This window comes from Camellia sinensis, chromosome 2 (assembly GCF_055761805.1).
Source record: "Camellia sinensis isolate YWXY chromosome 2, ASM5576180v1, whole genome shotgun sequence".
Taxonomy (NCBI): domain Eukaryota; kingdom Viridiplantae; phylum Streptophyta; class Magnoliopsida; order Ericales; family Theaceae; genus Camellia; species Camellia sinensis.
In genome coordinates, this window is record NC_138962.1 from 17,693,168 (window position 1) to 17,714,971 (window position 21,804).

At 35.3% G+C, this 21,804-nt stretch overlaps 2 protein-coding genes across 5 annotated transcripts; both read right to left on the bottom strand.

Moving 5' to 3' along the window:
- Window positions 1–1,041: 1,041 nt before the first annotated feature.
- LOC114311396 (Plasma-membrane choline transporter family protein) lies at window positions 1,042–7,323 on the bottom strand. The gene is made up of 3 exons (XM_028257541.2): window positions 5,420–7,323; window positions 2,075–2,420; window positions 1,042–1,448 (listed from the first exon to the last, which is right to left on the bottom strand). The coding sequence occupies exons 1-3, from the start codon at window positions 6,454–6,456 to the stop codon at window positions 1,182–1,184; spliced, it is 1,650 nt and encodes a 549-aa protein (XP_028113342.2). The 5' UTR covers window positions 6,457–7,323; the 3' UTR covers window positions 1,042–1,181.
- A 1,515-nt stretch (window positions 7,324–8,838) lies between these two features.
- LOC114311397 (peptidyl-prolyl cis-trans isomerase CYP21-1) lies at window positions 8,839–21,363 on the bottom strand. 4 transcript variants are annotated; one of them, XR_003646475.2, is made up of 8 exons: window positions 20,915–21,363; window positions 11,871–11,949; window positions 11,212–11,259; window positions 11,111–11,134; window positions 10,830–11,012; window positions 10,602–10,677; window positions 10,061–10,296; window positions 8,839–9,397 (listed from the first exon to the last, which is right to left on the bottom strand). XR_003646475.2 is itself a non-coding variant. In XM_028257542.2 (7 exons), the coding sequence occupies exons 1-7, from the start codon at window positions 21,011–21,013 to the stop codon at window positions 10,113–10,115; spliced, it is 693 nt and encodes a 230-aa protein (XP_028113343.1). In that variant the 5' UTR covers window positions 21,014–21,355; the 3' UTR covers window positions 9,750–10,112. The 4 variants fall into 4 exon arrangements, 2 of the variants coding, with proteins under 2 accessions (XP_028113343.1, XP_082760170.1); XR_003646476.2 differs by lacking the exon at window positions 11,871–11,949 and having other exon boundaries at window positions 20,915–21,233; XM_028257542.2 differs by lacking the exon at window positions 8,839–9,397 and having other exon boundaries at window positions 9,750–10,296; window positions 20,915–21,355.
- Between the last annotated feature and the right edge of the window lie 441 nt (window positions 21,364–21,804).

Consider the following 21,804-nt stretch of genomic DNA (forward strand, 5'->3'; position numbering starts at 1 on the left):
AACAAACACTAAAATCTAACAATATCAGAAGGCAAGTGAGACCATATGGATGTGAATGTGGAGACATGTCACTCATATGGGGTGGCCCTCCTCCCATCACAGAAACCGAAAAATTTCATGAATAATTCAAAATAATTACAATTTCATGAAGTGTCTCGGGTCACAAGTCACAACTTTCAATTACACTAGACATAGACTCGCTCACACTTTCACAAAAATTACAATTATTTTAAGTTGTTCATATTGAAATGCAATTTCTCCGAACATTATGTCCCACAACCAGTGTTTGGTTGTAGATGGGGGACCTGCTTGCTTTAGGTTCGACCCCACACCCACAAACTGTGCTCTGTTAGAACTCAGTTTCTTTCTGGTGGAAGCATTCATTCTTTTATTTATTTATTTATTTTTTATTTTATCTTTTGGTGGTAGACTGGGGCATTAAACTGGTGGAAGCATTCATTCGGTGGTGAGGCTTCTTCCTCCTCAAGTTTTGGCTAATGGGGGGAAAAGAAAATTGCATTTTTCTGGGTGTTCATTAGTAATTTATGGCCATGGGTGGATTGGCATTCCTCGTCTGCTCAACCTAGTAGACAAGTAACCATTTACTAAGCATTTGGGAGCATTTGCATCTTAATTACTCTCCCTTCAAGAAAACTGGAGCGACATTACAAGACCAGATCTTCTGTACCCATATCCCAACCATCTCTCTACCGTAGGATCAGAGCTGCAAGATTCATCATGTGCTAAAGAGACATGTATATCAATGTTGGAAAGCAAATCCACGTCTTATTATTGATAATCTCATTACTAATCAATAGATACTTCAATGCCAAGTGATTACAGCAGTTACAAATCTTGGGGGTGAAATTGTTGAATATATATCATTTCCAGGAACAGAACAAATAGCTATCTATCACTTGGCAGGTACAGCCCTCATTGGCAAATTTCATTCTGAGGTCCCTATAAGACACTAGGAGAAGAAAGTAGCAAATCTGTATTGCAAAACATGTAAATCACATAAAGTAAGCATGCAAACTTGCCTTAAAAAAAATTCTCCTCTTTATTGGAAAAACCTCTATTGTACAAAACAACAGAATGCACAATTTGCCAGATGGCAATTCTAACACCTAAAGGAATAAAAGTTACAAGCAGAATACAACACAAACTTGATTCAAAGATGGTTATACACTAAGCACTGTTGCTGGAACAAGAGACGATCTATGGTTCCTACTGATGGGGAGATGAACATAAACTTCATGTACCTCCTGTTTACATACCTCCCCTCTGTCCCTGTCTATGGCATAGCACACATACACCGTATCGATAACGTTGTCCAGCACATACACAAAATATCCAAGTACCACAAGCAGCAGCGCCCATGCCATGCCAGCCACAAAATAGGTGTCCGCTCCGAGATTGCTGATGACGGCATTCAATATTGCACAAACCTGCAGTCAGAACCAGAATTTTAAGACGATACAACTTCTAGTTTAAATCATAGAGAAAAAAGAAGCTGCTTTTGGTCAGGCTGTAAGGAATCTGGGAAATATCTAATAATGGATAAAACAAAACTAAAACAGATATCATTAGGTCACCAAACATGGACATCACCCACTTTTTATTTCCTTCAGCTTTTCTTTTGAAATTTCAGGAGTGCCCCTCCTAACTAAGGATTTTTCAAAAAAAGGGGTAAAACCGGTAAATCAATCCAATCAAATCCAAACCACTAGTTTGGTCCAGTTTTTATTAGCTTCGGTTTTGGTTCCAATTTCAAAATGATAGAACTGTTTGAATCAGTCCAGTTTGCAGTTTTAAGGCTTTGGTTACAATTATAAACCTAATCAAACCATGAAAAAGTTTCAATTATGTTTCACTTAGTAGTCCTAAACCTAACCAAGTAGGTTTCAAATATTTAACAGTCCTAACCAATCCAATCTGTGAACAGTTACGAGTCCTAACCAAGTACATTTAAAAATAGATCCACCAATGGTTTGCTGACCAACAAGGATGCTACGCGGGCAACTCTAAAAATAGTAATCTTTGGAAGCATCCAAGGAAGAGGAGTACTACTTACCACAACTGCATAAATTGCCGAGAATACAAAAATAATTCCAGCAAGTAAACGAGTGGAGACGGTCTCTACAAAAACAGCTGAGAGAAGATTGCGTTTTAGAAGCTCGTATGTCATCCTTGCAGCAGTGCAGTAAGCTTCACCAGTTATAGCCACAAAGATGACGGTGAATTTGTTGAGGAATTCAAAAGCTGCCAGTAGGGTATTAACACAGCACCGGAGTACAATGTACACTATCCCTGAAGCATCTTCTTGTCTTGCACAATCAACCATAGCGCGCACCACACGAACGACACAAATAAGCAATCCAGATAAACATACTGTTCCAGAGGAGGGTCCAAAGGCATTTCTGCAAGTTTGTACCCAAACCAACAAAAAAAGTGAGAAAGACAATCATGTTGCACACAGACCACATAAAAGTGCAAGGATATGGCACCAAAAACTCCACACCATAAATCTGCTGCAAAAACAGCATAAATGTCGGCATTACAAACCTTATCTTGAAATAGATATATATGCTTAACAAATCTACGAGAACTACAGGGTTAAGAGACCATGCAAAGTTAACCAACCCTGCTAAGTTTTACTTTAAGAAATGGTCTAATGATGTTTAGCTTCATGGGCATGAAAAACCTTGGGTGGTATCTCCTACCATTCCCAATAGGAAAGTGTTTCCACTCCCTGTTGAGAGATGAGTGTATCTTTCTTTGTTACCCAAAGAGGAAAAAAGAGTAAAAAAATAAAGACGAAGAACCTACACATTTCAACAACCATATGAACAACAATATGGTTTTTTTTTTTTTTTTTTCAAAATGAGACAAAAAAATTACAAGATAATAGTGTTAGTGGTTTGTCAAAAACCAATCTGGGAGATGTATACTTTTGTAAAACAATCATACATATTAAAAGGACAATCTTATATATTATCATGTTTATTTTGTGTGATATTATTTGTCAATAAAAAAGTATAGTTGAGCAAAGTTTTCTTAACTTCCTAGTTACGTAATCATAAACCGTATAGAAATTGAGAAAACGGTAAATTACATTTTTCACCCTCCAACTTTCATTCAAATTTCACTTTGGTCCTTCATCTTCTAATTGCAACAATTAAATCTAATCAAATGGATAAAAGCTCAACCAAAATGATGGTCCTTTAACTGTTTACATTTTCCAACAATATGTTTTCTAGCTCCTCTTGGCAATCAAGAAAGTTGCTCCATCAAGAATATTCTATGTTATTTTAGCATGATCCTTATTCCGTGAGTTGGCACAGCCAAGTCTCAACTTTGCTTTGTTCCATATCTCTTCACAATCAGTATAAAATAAGGAGCTCAGTATGAAATAAGAAAACTGCTGGGGTTCATTTCTTTCTGATTTCATGGATGACATGTTTGAAACTTTATTTGTTAATAAACAATGTCATAACATCCACCACATGAGGATTCCTCAAAACCATGAATCCTTTAATTAAGGAAGTTGGGCAATGAATGTGGCAACAACACCACTGTGAACGAATCCACCAAACTCCTAAAAACAGGTTCAGCTGAATACCCCCTATATGATCCCAAAAATGCAATTCCTAAACCACACGGAAGTAAAGGTAAAGGAAAAGGCAAAAGTTTAATTTCTGAAATTATTATTTTTAAAATCAATTTCTAAATTACTACAACATCAATCATAAATCCCCAAGACAATCCAGTACTGACTTACAACTTAATTTGATGGTATACATGTAGAAATGTGTATCTCATTGACACAAACAATGGGTGCATATTTCCTCAATGAAAAAATTGACAAGTTCCATAGGTATTTAAAATCATTTCCTTAAAAACCTTATCACCAGCATAACCCTAAGGCAACAACTATGAATAAATAAATAAATATGTCTGCCTAGTAGATATTTCTGAATCAATTGGCTCACCTGAGCTTAGAAATAAAATTGTACAAGATTACACAACTATCAAATAAGACTAAATATCATTCAACTAAACAAAGATTGTCAACTATTCTAGATGGTGCATGCACACACAAATTGTTATGTTTTTCGTTTCCTTGTTACGGCATTCCACTCCATCTCTAGCTACAACACACTTTTTCTTTGCAGCAAGACAAACCCAAAGATTTTCCCTTCCTCGAGTCCTTTCAAAACCTTCAATTGAATCATAATACTCTTTGCAAATACAATCATGGTCTTTGTCACACATGGAACAAACCATACAGGCCAATTTTCTTAGATCTCTCTGTTGGTGAAACCTGAAATTTCTCATGAATGTCATTCTACTCATCTTATCTTAACACCCATCCATGTCGACATCCACCTTTAGCTAGGCTCAAGGACACATACTTAATTTTTATATGATTTCATATTTGATGTATGATTGGCATAGCCAAAAGATGTTTCTGCTAGCTGGATAGATATGCATGGCAAACAATGCTCCAAGTTCAACGCATTAAAATCCGTGTTTCTCTTCCAAATTTGTAAGCAAAGTCCCTTTCAACCTACCGCATACTCAATCCATCACGTTTCACTATTCCCTTGTTTTTACTTCTGACTTCACTAATTTTTTTTTATGACTGGGTGACTTCACTAATTAAAATGCATTCCATATAGTTTCCGTTCCACTTAATTACCATATATATATATAATATATTTAAGGGCAAACTTCACTTTAGCGTGGTTTGGGCCATGTGCGGTTTGTCTCCCTGACATTTGGAAATGACCACATAACCCCCACATGGTTTATAGACTGAAGTAAACTGTTAAACATTCTGTCCAACATAACAGTAAATGTGAAACACGTAGCAGACATAAGGGGGTTATATGCTCATTTTCAAAGTTCAAGAGGGTAAATTGCACGTATAATAAAGCACGGGGGTTATAGTGCACTTTGCCTTCCAAACAAATGACGAAAATACATGAGTATTTTAGTCTTTTTCATTAAATTGTTAATAGACTTAACGGTGCACTTCAGTCCACAAATCACAAGAGGGTTATGTGGTCACGTTAACGATGCACTTCAGTCCACAAATCACAAAAGCGTTATGTGGTCATTTTCAAACGTTAGGAGGTAAACTGTACATAGCCCAAACCATAGTGAGGTAAAGTGAAATTTGCCCTATATTTAATTGTTACTACTATTTCAATGCCTTCAACTTAACGAGCACAATTCATTTGAGAGAATGATAATTCCCATATGGAATCCACTTTTTAACTTCTTTGAATCATATATGTAACATTTGAACCCATTATTAAACAATAAAAAAAAAAAAAAAAAATCATCTCTTAATTCAAGAAGCTGGTATGATATAGTAAGCAACAAGGGTAGCTATCAATCAGCAGGAAACTACCTCAGGGAATTTCGTATACTCCGCCTTGGACGTGAATCATCCTTGGAAAAGTACCACTGTGCAATAGTCCCACTGATCACATAAATCTGCACTTCCACCATAGCTGTTGCAGACCACAACATTGTGAGAATTGCCAATGCAAAGTATGCAGGCACCCAACTATCTTGCTTCCAAGTACAATAATACTCTCCACTCTCATATTGAGCCACAATCTCCCCATTCTGATTTGCAAACACCAAAAACACAACAATGGGCACATAATAAACCACCAAACCCAAAGTCAGAGCTGGAAGAACCCCAAACAAACCCAAATTCTGAGACAAAGCATGAGAAGAAACCGCAATAATCTTAACAGTCAATTCAACTCGATGCCAATTCACCACAATAATCCACACAATCACAGCAATTACCAAAAACACAAACACGAGGACTAAAACCCGGTACCCAATCGGGAAATCATCGCTGCAAGTGGAGTCAACAGTACAGGCAACAAACCAATACACATCTAAGAAAATGGGTACGATGATAAAGAAAGGAAGCGAGACGTAGACAATCTGTTTGGTATAATGCTTCAGTAACAAAAGTACACACAGCACAAAGGGTACACTTAAAATCAAAGTGATAACAAGGGTCCAAATCAAACTCGGCAAAAGATTGGAGCTTGAAAAGTAATAGTAGATAGAAAGGGGATTATCAAGTGATGATTGTTCTACGCAAGAAGTGGAATTGGAGTCGTAGACAAAGGAGGAGACTTTGGAGGAATTGGAGTTGCGATTGATGGAAGAGAAGATGCCGAAGCCGAAGGTGCAGACGACTAGAAAGGAGAAGAGGATCAAAAAGGGGATGTCTTTGATGGGTCTGGGGCCATAGTTGTAGGAGATCTGGAGGTACTGAGATGGGTCGGGTTCGGAGGTGGTTGGGTCGGAGATGGGTTCGTCAATTGGAGATGGGTAAGGTTTGGAAAGGAGGGGATGGGTAGGTGAGGAAGATGGGTCGTAGAGGTCGGAGGGTTTACTCTGGTCTTCAGTGCTCCCCATTGATTTTGATTTTGAGAGAGAGAGAGAGAAAGAGAGAGAGAGAGAGCTAGAAGGAACTTTTAGAAGTGGAGTTGTTAAAGAGCGGCTTGAGTTGGCGTCATTGTTTTATAATTTATTGAATAAATCATCGACTTTGAGGATGATGATGTTGGAGAGTCGAACGTTGGACAAAATGAAGAGCAGTAAAAAGACAATGAAGGTCGTTTTACAGCGCTTGTGTTTTCTTGCTGATAATCTTGAGAATTGCAATTCTCCAAATCCTAAAACGAGAAAGAAAAGAGCCAGGTTTGTCCACAATTTTGATAAGAGCTTCGAGGATCTCTTTTAGCTGCACTTCATTCACCCAACATTTTGCCATCGATAAGTTGCAGTGACTTTAGTATGATATGTATTAGCACTTTTGAAGGGCCTGTTTGGGATTCATTAAAATGTAAAAATTTAGAAATTATTTAGTGGTTTTAGAATATGGTCTCTAGTGTGTTTCAAAAGTATTATAATTGATAAATTTCAAAAATATTAAAATTGGTGACAGGAGTGAAATATACAATTTAATGTTAGATGATAGAGAACAGTAGAAGAACAAGACACTTGATGATTGATGGTAGTATTGCCACGAGATGTTCCAAGATCATTTAAGAATTTTTTATTTTATAAAATTTTATAAAAAAATTTAGATGTTACATTACCTTTTTTTTTTATTTATCAAAATGATAATAATAAGTTATCAAATATTAGGTTCTTTTTTTTCTTTTTTTTCTCGTAACTTCACAAAGTTACATAAAAAAAAAAAAAAGGGTCATGCTCCAGAGCTCTAATTAGAGCTGCAAAAGGACAGCTCTAATGAGCTGTCAACCAATAAAAAAAAAAAAAAAAAAAACAGTGAAGTATAAGACAAAAAAGAGAGAAGAAAAAGACAAATTAGTGCTCTATTAGAGCTCTTCTTTTAGAGGTCTAAATCATTTTTGAAAAAAAAAAATCAAACCAAAGCACTGTATTAGACTAACGCCAAATCAAATGATATGATTAGTTGGGTCTTTTCAAGTTAGTTAAAAGTTAATTTTTAATTTTTAACTCATTTTGGATTATATCACCTCTCACATTTTTTACCTACAAAAAGACAAAAAAAAAACTAAAAAGTTAACTTTTAACTAACTTTCTAAATCACTCCTATATATATATAACAATCCCGCTAGATTGCTTGAAATAGTCAAGGCTCGACTGGCTTCTTTTTTTTTCTTTTTTCCTTCCCCCTCTTTTTCTTTCCTCTTCTTGCTCGGTTATTTCTGAATCCAAACTCAATCAAAATCATTTTTCTTTTTCATTTTCCTTCCCCCTTTCTTCTTCCTCTTCTTCCTTCCCCTTCTCTTTTTCCTTCCTCTTCTTCCTCTTGTTTCCTTTTCTTCCTCTTGTTTTAATGTCTGATTGGGTGCTCAGAAAATTGTTGGGGGGAAAGTTTTGAATTTTTTTCATTTATCTACCTACAATGTTTACCAAACAGAATGTGAAATCGATTAACTTTTAAATATTTGATATTGCGTTTTGTTTGGTGTAAATTCCCATATATATATATATCTCTCTCTCTCTCTGTTTTTTTTTTTTTTTGATTTGTCTCATAAAACCACCAGGCCGGACATAAAACCATTCAGCCAGCCAAAAAAAAACGCCGACCGATCAAACAACACACCCAATTGTCTAGAAAGAAAAAGAAAGAAGAGAAAGGAGGTGGATCGTCTTCCATCTCAAACTCAAAATCAAAACCAAAAACTCTCCAATTCATCAATGAATTCTCTCTCTTCTCTCTCTCCCATACCTCCCATACTTCAGAAAGGTAAAGCCTTGGGATTGAAGATACATCAAAAGCACTACTACTACTAGTCTCTTTCACTTGTTCTTCACCATCATCTTTCTTGGCCAATCTTTGTAACCCAGGAATAATCTCAACCAAACTTGAGTTCACATCTTCTGAGAACACAAAACCCAAATCCATAAACCCTTTTAGCTCCTCAAACTCAAGGCTTGACAAGCCTTTTGTCATACCCTTGTTTGTTCTTCTCTTCATGCTTCTGATTTTCTTGGGAAGCTTCCAGTGGTGCTCATCAATTGGTCACTTTAACAGAGGAAGGTTTAATCGTGATGAGAGGGATGAGAGAGAGCTGACATGAGACCGAGATGAGTGGGATAAGAGAAATCTGACATGAGATGAATCTAGGGATAGAGATGGATGAGTAAATGGTAAATGGGGGTGAGTGAGAGTATTTTTTGTGTTTGAATACTTTTTTGTTTCCAAGAGGAGAGGAGAGGAGAGGAAAGGAAACAGATAGAGAGAGAAAAATTTTAGGCCGCTTGGGCCTCAGCTCATTTGAGCTACGGAACATTTTTGTATATATAAATGGGTGATTTGAAAAATTGATTAAAAGTTGACTTTCTAACTCTTTTTTTTTTTCTTTTTTTGTCTTTTTGTGTATAAAAAATATGAAAAATTAATATGACTCAAAATAAGTTAAAAGCTAAAAGTAATTTTTAACTGGCTTTCCAAATCACTCCAAAATGTAAATGATATTTAAATATCAGTACTCTAGTAGCATTTTTCTAGGCACACTTTTTTAACATAAATATGATTACTTAATCTCTTTCTTGGCTGACCACTTTCTTTGTTTTTAATATGTATATCTGTACACACAAACAAATAACAAATAAGCAGAGATAAAAGGGTCTGCTGTACACGACCCAACACGATCAGCAAATACTAGTTAGCTAAGAAATTGCCTTCTTTCAACACTGAGTCAGTCTCTGCATTTGATGTGATTAAGAACAAAAACCTGCAATCTTTAATGATGCTTTTGAAGGGGTTGGTGATGCTTTCATGCTTCATATTTAGAGCTGCAATTTGAAGGTTGTTTCTCCTCAGAATAGTGAGAACTGAGCATACTTATCCTTCCAGCTAACAAAGAAAAAAAAAATTGTTTTAGCAAAGTCATGATCTAAGCATATATTCTGCATACAAAACCGGCTACATTCCATGACAAGGGGAAAAAAAATTGAAGTGACTGCCTTCAAGGGTGCAAAAAATGGAGGCAGATTGCTTGTGTTTGTTTTTCAAGAGATTTGACAGCTGAACCGTGAACTTTTCCTCATGAATTATAAAGAGATATAACGCATTTCCAATTCCAATTCATTGGCCATGGTCTCACCAACAACAGTACGAAAATGTCAAAATCAGAAGAGAGAATTTTCTTCAAACAAAGCATCTATCTCTCAAGGTAAGAAGTGACGCAGCATTAACTGATCCAGAATTTGCACAGAAAAATTGTGTATTCGGTTTGTAACACACACATAATTATGGGCTATGGCTCCACAACAGAATCAAGTAGATCCATAGTCAAATAAATATAGAATTAGGCACAAATAATACAATTCTTACTAGTTCTGTACTAGACAAACTACGTTAAATGCAACACACGAACTCATCTCCCCAGTGTACTTGGATCACAGCAAAATATATGTGCCAGATATTCGATAGTAGTATCATTTTCTTCCACAGTATGTATTGAAAACAAGAACTTTAATGAACATATATTATGATGGCACAGATCAAATCTATTACCTACGACTAGATTGGCAGATGGACCCTGCAAAACTTGCTTTTGTTGTCATTGTCACGAGGCACTTGTTGAGCTTCTACTTCCCTCTTCCCACTCGCTCTTAGATATCTCGCCAGAATCAGCAATAATTACCTTTTTCCTGGGTTTCCCGCTGTAGGTCCCAGCTCCCCCCTCTATTGCATAGACAGCGTCCATGCCTTCAATAACCTTGCCAAACACAACGTGCTCCCCATCTAACCTGAAAAGTTTCACACAGATTATACCATACATCTGCAAAATTGTATGGATTTTGCTCAGCAACCAACATTTATCATATTGAAAACACAAAATTTTGAACACCCTGTGTTTTTTAGTTCAACTCATAGTAAAGATTGATCTGTTAGTATCAGAAGAACAACCCGGCTTCAGCAGGCAGTTAAAGTAATAACGAAAAGCAGAGTAAAGATTGAAAACTTGGAAAGTTGGAGTGTGCTAAACTTTTTTGGTTTAGATCCTAGTATCTTAATTCAACATAACATAATGTCACTCCATGAAATAGCTTACCAGCTGGCTTTGACTGTGGTGATAAAAAATTGTGAGCCATTGGAATCAGGACCTGAATTCACCATTGAAACAACACCTGCAAAAAGGAGAGCCTCAGGGCAAAAATGATAGCAAAAAAAACCTCAATACACCAAAGATCTACACCTCTAAACAAAATTATCATGTAAATTCCTGAATGTGGACTGCATTATAAGGAGAAGGCACAGTCATGTATGTGCATATAAAGACCTGGATGCGAGTGTTTTATCTTAAAACTCTCATCAGGAAAGGTGCCACCATATACAGATTCACTTCCCTTCCCATCACCATAAATAATATCTCCACCTTGAATCATGAACCCAGGAATTATGCGATGAAATGGTGTTCCCTTGTAATGTAGAGGTTTTCCGCTGGTACTCTTGCCCAGCTCCCCTGCAATTGAAAAATGCAGGTTATTTGCAGCAGATTCATTAGAAAACTGGGAAAAAGTTCAAAACCATAAGAATTGAAAAGATAGTACACCAAAATACCTGTACACAAAGCCCTGAAATTTTCTGTAAAAGGATAAACTCAAAAGATTAGACAATTGCGCACAGAAAAAAGATTACACAATTGAATACTGAAGACATACCAACAGTTTTCGGTACGGCTTCACCATATAATCCAATTACGATTCTCCCTGCAGAAAATTCAGGGGTAGGTCAAGATTTACTAAGATGAAGACAACTCTGTAAATGAATGTTGGATAATAACTGAAAAGCATCAATTCAAGAAACTCAAAAAAGTGGGCCGGCACCATAAGTAATGGATCACCCTCAGGGATGGCAACTGACCTGACTAATTGGGTAACCCACTCTGCCCCACTCCATATGGGACAATTTGGGAAAGGGTTTAATAAGATCAAAATGCATTTGAAGTGAAAAAGAAAACTTGACTCCACTTTAGGCCAGGACCAGGATAAGGGTGGCAGAAGAAGAATTAGCAAAAATATCATCGAGAAAAACAGTCAATTACTGAAACAAAGAACAAAAAATTTCAACCAAAAAAATGATCCAAATTAAAAAATTGTTTAGAAGGGGCTTTATACGGAATATTTTCTCACTTTCATGATATGGAGTTGTGGCTCCAGTAATTGAGACAGAAGGAAAACCAAAAATTGATGCAGATCAACCAGAATTAAAAGGATTTGAGAACCCAAAGCCAAAAGCAAAGTTCACATCCAAACATTTGAGCTAACAAATTTAGCTACTTCGACTACAATTTATAGAAAGAGAAATGATTGCTACATACCTACACGTTGTTTATCAATATCGACATCTAAATACACCCTGTGGGTAATTACATAGGCCTCCTCCACCTCATCTACTTCCTGAGCATGAATTTGAAAGAAGTAGTTCAATATACTAGCAACTCGTAGGAATATAGAGAATGAACAGTAGTGAGGTGAATATTGTCATAAAAAGAATGACTCTACAATAATCTAAAAGTAGTACTCCTAAATCTCGAGCAGTTAGAAATAACTCTAGCGCGTCAACAGAAGATATTCAATTAGTAAGTTTGAAATGCAACCCTCTACCACCTTCTAAGAAGCATAAACACTTCTCCAAGCATGTCCAATAATCATTTTTATTTTTTTTAAGACCCAAACAAGCTTTAGATTGAATGCTAAACAGCACAGACCTGATTAGTGTTGTATAAATTGTGTGCTTAAAATAAAATAAATAGATTCATATTGAACAACCACTTTAAATTTCAGAACAAGAACATACTAGAATTTACAGAAATTCATAATAAAATAAAACTAGTAGAAGGAAACAAACCGAAGCCTGTGTGGTACCACAGTATCCTTAAAACAGATTAACCGCCTCATCGTGAGTGTTGGAGGAACGTCGACTTCTGTCTCCCACACAACGGTTTAGACCAGGCTAACGCAAAAGCACCTTCTGTTAGCTTTGGCGAACTTGATAATGGTTGCACTCTCTCTAACAAGAACCAAAGAAGGGACTAGCAAAAGATAGGGAAAAAAAAATTTGGTGAAAAAAAAAAAAACACCATCTCTAACTTTTTTATCTCAAAACAACATCCACATTTTCCATCAAAATCTCTCAAAAACTCTTCTTCTTAGTTGAAGGGGAAATGCCGTTTTTATACTTGTACGGAAGAGGTCTTAGCCATTAAGGCTACCATAAAACTTAGCATCAATGGCCATCAACTCTAGCCTTTAGGGCTAAAGTTATGAAGGTGCAGAACTCCCACGTACATAATGATCATCAACTCCATCATCAAAAGATGAGAGTTACAAAGGTTGAATAAATAAATATATATATATAATGCTATTTAAATAATCCAACTACATGGGTCACAAATGGATACGGATATTGGGTCACAACCCGATCCACACCCAGTCTAAAATATATGCACAAGACAAGCCCAGTCCAACATAGCACAATCTAGCTCATGCCCAAGACTACACATACATAAACCTATGCCAGTCCAAACCAAGACTAAACCTAAGCCTAGGCCTAAGCCCAACTTCTATTGATGTCCACTTTATGAGACAATTCTCAATCACAACATAATGGTTTTGGCCCATCATTATTTATATTGTAATCTTCTCACTTGAGAGAATACAAAATCACTCAGACCCACCTCAACAGGCGGTTGCGCCTCACTTTAATTTCGAATTAAAGTTGCCAAAAAACCATTATTTTCCAACAATCCCCCACATAAATAAAATTGGACGAACAAAGAAAAACAGATAACGCTTAACAACAAAGACTCGGAGAGAGAGCACACAAAATAACCCTGCATCAGAAAAGGTAGTTGTTGGCCTTGAACCTTTCGTAGTGAAAGCCTATCGGATTTACTGGCTGACTAGTGAACGTGATATCTTAAACTGTTCTACCGTTTGTGTAAATCGAGACAATAGTCCTCACACAAGAGTTACTCTAACCATTATTCTTATTCTCACTGGTGTGTCCGAATTGGCCCTGGAACACTAGCCTGGTTCAGTGAGCGTTTTTAAATAATTCAGACTTGTCAATTCTTAAAAAAACGACCCCACTTTGCACTCACATAGGTGACCTACATAAGGTATTTCGCTATACCACGGTTGACTATTCACAACACTTAAGTCATTAAAAGCATTAGCTTAATCTCCCACTTCACAGGGTATCACTGTATAAAGGAATGGGCAGGAGGATTTACCTCCACAGTAGCTCACCCGTTACACGCAATTAGGTTGTCCTTTTGAACCTATATCTTGGGATCTCCAGTCAACTAGGTTGTGTTTTCCATTCCGGTAATATTACTAAAGGCCTTAAACCCATTCCTCTTGATGAGGTTTCTATTAACTCTCGAGTTAACCCTTTGGTTAACGGATCCACAATGCTGTCCTTAGACTTTACATAGTCTAAAGAGACAACTCTATTAGAGAGTAGTTGTTGTATGAAATTATATCTACGGTGGATATGTCTAGACTTTCCATTATATATAAGACTCTGTGCGCGTCCAATGCCAATTGGTTATCACAATGAATACAGATAGTAGGCACAGGTCTTGGCCAACGTGGAATATCCTCAATGAACTGGCGAAGCCATTCAGCTTCTTCAGTTGCTTTATCCAAAGTAATAAACTTAGATTCCATCGTTCATCTCGATATACATGTTTGCTTGGAAAATTTCTAAGACACAGTTGCCCCTTTGAGGGTAAACACATAACCACTAGTAGATTTGGAATCCTTTATATCATATATCCAATTAGCGTCACTATACCCTTCTAGTACCGCTGGGTATCTGGTATAATGCAGCCCATAATCCCGGGTATAGCGTAGATAACCTAACACCAACATAATGCCCCTCCAATGAGTAGTATTCGGATTACTTGTGTATCTACTAAGCTTGCTAACAGAGTAGGCTATATCCGGCTTTGTACAACTCATTAGATACATCAAACTTCCGATGACCTGAGAATATTCTAGCTAAGATACACTTGCACCATTATTCTTAGTCAAATGTATGACTCAAGTCTACTGGTGTCCTAAACACACTTGTATCTGATTTACCAAATTTCTCAAGTATTTTCTCAACATAGTGAGATTGAGAAAGTGCAATACCCCTAGATGTTTTGGTTATCTTAATACCCAGAATGACATCTGCAAGGCCCATATCTTTCATGTCAAACTTGGAGTTTAACAATCTCTTGGTAATTTTAATCATTTCATCATTACTATCAACAATGAGTATGTCATCTATGTATAGACACAAAATGACATAACCTCTGTCAGTGTCTTTAATATATACGCACTTGTCACACTCATTGATTCTATAAGCACTTGTCACACTTATTGATTCTAAATCCATTTGACAACATAACGTCTGTCAAACTTCTCATGCCATTATTTAGGAGCTTGCTTCAAACCATATAATGACTTAACAAGCTTACAGACTTTCTTATTTTTCCCTAGAGCTGAAAACCCCTTGGGTTGCTCTATATAGATTTCTTAATCTAAATCTCCATTTAAGAAAGTTGTTTTTACATCCATTTGATGGATCTCCAGACCACGTAAAGCGACTATCGCAATCACCATGCGAATGGATGTAATCCTTGTCACAGGTGAATACGTGTCAACGTAATCCAAGCCTTCTCGTTACCTGTATCCTTTGATAATTAGCCTAACTTCATATCAATTGACCCATCCGCTTTCATCTTTCTTCTAAAGATTCACTTACTCCCTAAGGCCTTACTACCTGGGGTTAGATCAACCAACTCCCAAGTATGGTTCTGTAAGATGGAGTCAATTTCACTCTTGATTGCTTCTTTCCATAAAGACTTTCAGATGGAGTCACAGCTTCATGGAAAGTTCGAGGTTCTCCCTCTAACATATAAGTCAAGAAGTTTGGACCAAAGGACTTTGCGGTCCTAGCCCTTTTATTCCTTCTTGGCTCATCTACTTCCTCATCTTGATCATCGACTTGATCATTGTCACCTTCAACCTCTTTCATGGAACTCGGAATCCCTTCTTGGATACGACAAGGAAATATATTTTCAAAGAAAGATGCATTTCTAGATTCCATGATAGTATTCTTGTGTATATCTGGAATAGCAGACTTAGACACAAGAAATCAATATGCACTGCTATGTTGTGCATAACCGTTGAATACAAAGTCAACGGATTTTTAGGCTTATCCTAACCCTCTCGGTTTAGGTATTACCACCTTTTGCATGACACCCCTACGTTTGTAGAATTTATACAAAGGCTTTTGGCCTTTTCCAAAAATTCATACAGGGTCTTTAAACAATTCCTTGTGTCATAATGATTATGAGACTCTCATAATCATATCACAAAAAACTCAAACTGTCATTAACCTAATTAGGTCTTCTCGAATTCAAGGTACCAAAACAAATTTGGTCCATCATGTCACTCTCTGAAGTCAATAACCTTACTATTTGGAATCACAAACCTAGTGATCAATAGTCTACTATTCGGAACTTCACAACATGCAAGTAGTCTTATAATTAAGAATCACTCCTTTCTTATCATGTGGTCAGTAGACTCTCCACTACTAAGAATTACAATGTTTTGACATGTAATCAGCAGTCACTCCACTATTAGGAATCACAACGTCTTGACATAGAATCAGTATGCCATTTTATTACTAGGAATCATCATGTCTTGACATATGATCAGTAGACTCTTTTACTACTAGGAACCATCATGTCTTAACGTATGATCAGTAATCTATTTACTACTAGGAATGACAATCACATAACTGTGTAGCCTCCTAGGAATCACTAGTTTTTTATCTCTGTGATCAGTGATCTTGTACTTATTAGGAACCACCAATTTAAGAATATATTTAGAATTTAAAATTTCAAAAATATATTCACACATCCTAACAGGTTGTCACATCTTTGTTTTCAAGCAAAATCACATAGCAATCATATATACTATAATTGATACAAGGATAACATATCAATCGCCTTTGATTAATTCAAAGATATCATCATGATTTCCTTTAATCACATTTGATCTCTCTAGATCTTCCTCTAAGAACCTTGCAAGGTTTAAGGTTGTTAGGTGGAACAACATTTCCTGTTGTCACCTCTTGAAACCATTTCTGAAAAATCAAAACAGAATTTCATTATTTTGTTTTTTCAGAAATTAAACTTAATACTTAAAAAATCCACAGTTGAAAATTTAATTCAAAATTAGTCTCACCACTTAACCTAGAATCGAACATGGTCAAGAATATTCTCAGAAAGACTGGTCACACCGATCCCACTTAAAACCCAGTTAATCTTTTGACAAAACTTTCAAAAGCATGTTGACTCCTAGTCCGTGAAAAACAATTTTTAAAATTAAGTCCTCCAAGGGATAAACCAGGTTATAACAAACCAATTCCCAAGCAAATAAAATTTGCTACCAAAATTACACCACTCATAAAAGTTAACCGGTACTCCCGGAACTGAGCCCATTATTTTTGAATAAAAATCAAAAATATTTTAGCTAATGCTAAAATTTGGTTTCTTTTCTCAACACCAAAACACTTTGGAAATAATCAGATTATTACCAAAGACTTTCTCCAAACTTGGTTTTCCAACACTTTGGGAATAAAATGATTAAACCCAAACACTTCCTCAAACCCCAAAAATAAGAACTACTCTTTAGCCAAGGCTAAACACTTCGGTTTCTATTACAAAAAACCAAACCAAGTTCTAAACTTACAAGCAATTTAAAAATTGCTAACCGAATTACAAACAATGTAAAAAAAAAATTGCTACAACAATGATTAAGCAAATAAAATGCTTCTAACAATACAAGCAAATAAAACTTGCTTTTACACAATTGGCAAAAAACAACTAAACCCAAGCAAAAAATTATAAAAAGAGTAACCAATCCATAAGGATTTTATATAGTCCAAAACCTTTTCCACGTTTAGAAATTACTGTTCATCACAAAGGTTAGTTGATTCATTTGGTTTTATATATTTCCCATTCCTTTTTGCATAAGTATTCCTGTAAAGAAAATTAGTAGAGAACCACAAGAAAATGCAAACAAAATAACCTAAGGACAATAAATTATTTTTAAATTAATAGCAGAATTAACTAGTTAATTAAAATGCTAAATGAGTCACAAACATAAAAGTTATTACTCCACAAATAAATTAAAACATGAATAGGCAATAGTTACAAAATAAACGTTAAGAGTTACATAATAAACCTATAACTCTAAGAATTAAATTTACAAAAATAGTCATGAGTTATGAATGAAATTAATTCACAATAAATATTTAAAGATATAACTCCAAATAAATAAATTAAATTCAAAATTTAATTCACCCAAATAAATTACAAACCTTATAACTCTAAATATTAAATTAAAAGTAATTTACAAGAGTTATATGAAATTATTACACAATATTCATGTACATAAATTTAGACAAGTTACAAAAATACTACAATTGACAATTTAATAGGCAAGAATTATATGAAAATTTCTCAATGCAATGAACATGTAATACACATGTAAATGATTCTAGCAATTAACATGCAAGGAATTCTATTAAACTAAAAATTTAGAAATAGACTCATTCAAACAATTGTAGACTAATAAGCATGTAAAATTTAAATTAGCCACTTATGAGCATGCAAATAATTTTTAGAATTCTAGAAAATAATTAGCATGCAACTTTAACCCAAAACCCCTAAGACACAATAACCATGGAATTATATGAATGTTTCTAGTAGTTAACATGTGAACAACTTATGTAGATAATTCTAGACATAATAAGCACGTAACAAAACCAACTAAAATCTAGACAATGTTGAACAAGCAAATTGTATTATAAAATTAAAAATATGAGCATGTTTTTATACAAAGCTTCTATACTATAGGGGTGTTTGGCAAGCGCTATTTTAGCCTATTTTAAGCTAAAATTCACAAAAAAATAAAATAGATTAAAATAATTAATAAGACAAAATATCGCATCAAACCCATAATTATTTCACTTTTTCTCTCACAAACATCACATTCAACTATAAAAAAAATCCAACTATTTTCCCAAACACAAAAATTCTAGCCTATTAAAATAGCCAAAAACTAAAATAGCCTACTAAAACAGCAGCTTCCCAAACACCCACTACATGTCATGCAAAGATTGGTACCCATATAATAAACTTATATTAGAACAAATTAATCTACTAGAAATCTAGTAATAATACCATTTTAAACTTTGCAACTAATAATCCTTTTTCACAAAACAGTGAATTAGAAAGCAGTAAATTAAAATCCCATAGCATTATGTATATTAGATTAATTATAAAAATGTATTATATAAATGCAGTGGGTGGATTATTACAGGCAACACTTTATGTGTATGAGGAAAACCAAATCAATCATGATAAGGACCATAAAACAGTAGCATGCACAGTAGAGGAAATTAATTGTTACAAATTTCATATGAATCTAAGGCCAAGTTTGGCAATCTAAAAATAATCTATCTTTTTATCTTTTTATTTTTTTTCCATCACATCACATCACATCTCTACTTTTCTGCACATCTTTTTGTAAAAAGACAAAAAGTACACTTATTTAGGTCATCCCAATCAACCCCTAAATATCTAATTTCATGATAAACACATTAATCTGTTTTAAGTTTGTTGTATAAATTGTGTGCTCAAATAAAATAAATAGATTCATATTGAACAACCATTTTGAATTTCAGAACAAAAACATACTAGAATTTACAAAAATTCATAAAAAAATAAAACTAGTAGAAGGAAGCAAACCGAAACTTATGTGATATCACAGTATCCTTAAAATAGATTAGCTGCCTCACCGTGGGTGTTGGAGGAACGTCAACTTCTGTCTCTCACGATACGACGGTTTAGACTGGGCTAACGCAGAAGCACCTTCTGTTAGCTTTGGTGAACTTGATAATTGTTGCACTCTCTCTAATAAGAACCAAAGAAGGGACTAGCAAAAGACAGGAAAATTTTTATTTGGTGAAAAAAAAAAAAAACCATCTCCAACTTTTTTATCTCAAAACAACATCTTCATTTTTCATCAAAATCTCTCAAAAACTCTTCTTCTTAGTTCGAGGGGAAAACTCTTTTTATACTTGTAGGGAAGAAGTCTTAGCTATGAAGGCTACCATAAAATCTAGCATCAATGGCCATCAACTCTAACCTTTAAAGCTAAAGTTACAACGGTGCAAAACTCTCATGTACATAATGATCATCAACTCTATCGTAAAAAAATAGAAGTTACAAAGATTGAATAAATAAATAAATAAATATATATATATATATATATAATGCTATTTAAATAATCCAACTAGATAGGTCACAAAATGGATAAGAGTATTTGGGTCACAACCCAATTCACACCCAATCTAAAACATATGCACAAGACAAGCCCAATCCAGCATAACACAATCTAACCCATGCCCAAGACTAAGTCCAACACATGCACATACACAAGCCTAGGCCAATCCAAACCAAGACTAAACCTAAGTCCAAGTCCAAGCCTTAGCCTGGGCCCAAGACCAAGTTCTATTGATGTCCACTTTATGAAACAATTCTCATTCACAACTCAATGATTTCGGCCCATTATTATTTATATTATAATCTTCTCACTTAAGAGAATACAAAACCGCTCAGACCCACCTCAACAGACAGTTGGAACCCACTTTAATTTCAAATTAAAATTGCTGAAAAACAATTATTTTCCAGCAATTAGTCATAATTCCACAAAAGATAAAACGTTTGGCATCCTGCATATTTTATTTTATCCGATCCACTAACACCTTGCAATCAACTGAGGACAAGCTAATATAAATCCAAAGAAAATCCTAAACATTTTAAAACAAATCTTCCTTATTTGTCTTCTAGCTGCCAAAGAATTTGCTCTTTGACATCATCATCATCAACCCCAATTATGAAAATGTAACTCTTATCACAATTGGTCCATCTAAGATTTCCTTCACAATCAAAACAGAGATGACCTATTTGCTTAAAACTTAAGGAGTAGCTATGTTGATCTTGATCATTTGCAGAGGGAATTGCCATTTCTGTAACAAAGCTTTTATGCAATCCATTTCGACCCTAAACCCTTTTAACATAACATAGCAAAGTTAAAAATAGTGTATGTAATGCAGTGGAATTCGATGCGATCCAAAGAAACCCTAAAGTCGAAATCAGATCCGATTCCAAATATTTACAATTCTGAGTAGAAAAACAACAATTCACAACCGAAGGGCCTGAATTACAACATTGTAACAGTGTATATATATGTGGTGTGTGATTATAGAGAAATGGGTAAGAAAGCGTACGCGATTGGAGATCCAGAATGCGAGAATGATGAGAATTGAGGCGACGAGGAAGAGAAGGAGGCATCGCGGTTGAGCAAGAGCTGAGATCTCCCGACGCATCGTTCTTCACCTCTCGCTCTCTCTCTCTCTCTCTCTCTCTCGGTCTCTTCTTGAGGATTCAAAGCTGTGTACTTTCTTGTTCCATAATCGATTCTCTCTCTCTCTCTCTCTCTCTGTAGACAGGAAAGGAAAACACAGCTCTGTTGTGTCAGAGCATGTAATTGCTGTTTTTCTGGGTCTCGAGGCGCTGAAGCCTTAATTAATTCATCATAATAATCACATTTTATAAACTATTATAATCACATTTTATAAACTAAGAAAAATAGTAGTCAGGGGTTGGGCCTTTATGCGATGTTAGCTGGGCTTAAAGAACACGTTGGATCTTTCTTTGTCTGCTGAGATGAGGTTTAGGAAGTTGGAAGTTGGAAGTTGGAATCACTAAAATCTGGAGGGGAACCAGTGCTAGGATGTCTTGTCACGGCCCATGGGCTGAAATATTATTTGATGTTGTTTCAATTAATTACGGCTCAAACCTTGTTTGGGAAGAATTAAGATGGCGTTTGGTTTAATTTCAAAATTATGATTTGAGCGTGAAATTATATTTTAAGTTGTATGAAAGGGTTCAAGAACGTCATTGAAAAATTCGAAGATCTTCGAAGATTCTTGAAGAAAAATTCAAATTCTCTAAAAAATAGTGAGAGGTTTAGATTCTTTAATAGTCTCAACTAAGAACACAAAAGTAAAGAGATGATGAAGATAAGAGATTGGGTGAAGAATAAGGCAAAGTAGCTAGAGACAGAATAATGGCAAGGCTCTCTCATGAATCTCCCACTTTTCACTCTAAAGGTTGA

What these genes read in the sequence shown, in the direction of transcription:
- LOC114311396 (XM_028257541.2), bottom strand. Translation starts at nt 6,456, where the DNA reads ATGGGGAGCACTGAAGACCAGAGTAAACCCTCCGACCTCTACGACCCA. An exon ending in AGTATACGAAATTCCCTGAG is followed by an intron (nt 2,421 to 5,419) that starts GTAGTTTCCTGC and finishes ACAAACTTGCAG; the next exon opens with AAATGCCTTTGGACCCTCCT. An exon ending in CGGCAATTTATGCAGTTGTG is followed by an intron (nt 1,449 to 2,074) that starts GTAAGTAGTACT and finishes TTCTGACTGCAG; the next exon opens with GTTTGTGCAATATTGAATGC.
- LOC114311397 (XM_028257542.2), bottom strand. Translation starts at nt 21,013, where the DNA reads ATGCGTCGGGAGATCTCAGCTCTTGCTCAACCGCGATGCCTCCTTCTC. An exon ending in TTTCAGGGCTTTGTGTACAG is followed by an intron (nt 11,013 to 11,110) that starts GTATTTTGGTGT and finishes TTTCAATTGCAG; the next exon opens with GGGAGCTGGGCAAGAGTACC. An exon ending in GATAAAACACTCGCATCCAG is followed by an intron (nt 10,678 to 10,829) that starts GTCTTTATATGC and finishes TCCTTTTTGCAG; the next exon opens with GTGTTGTTTCAATGGTGAAT.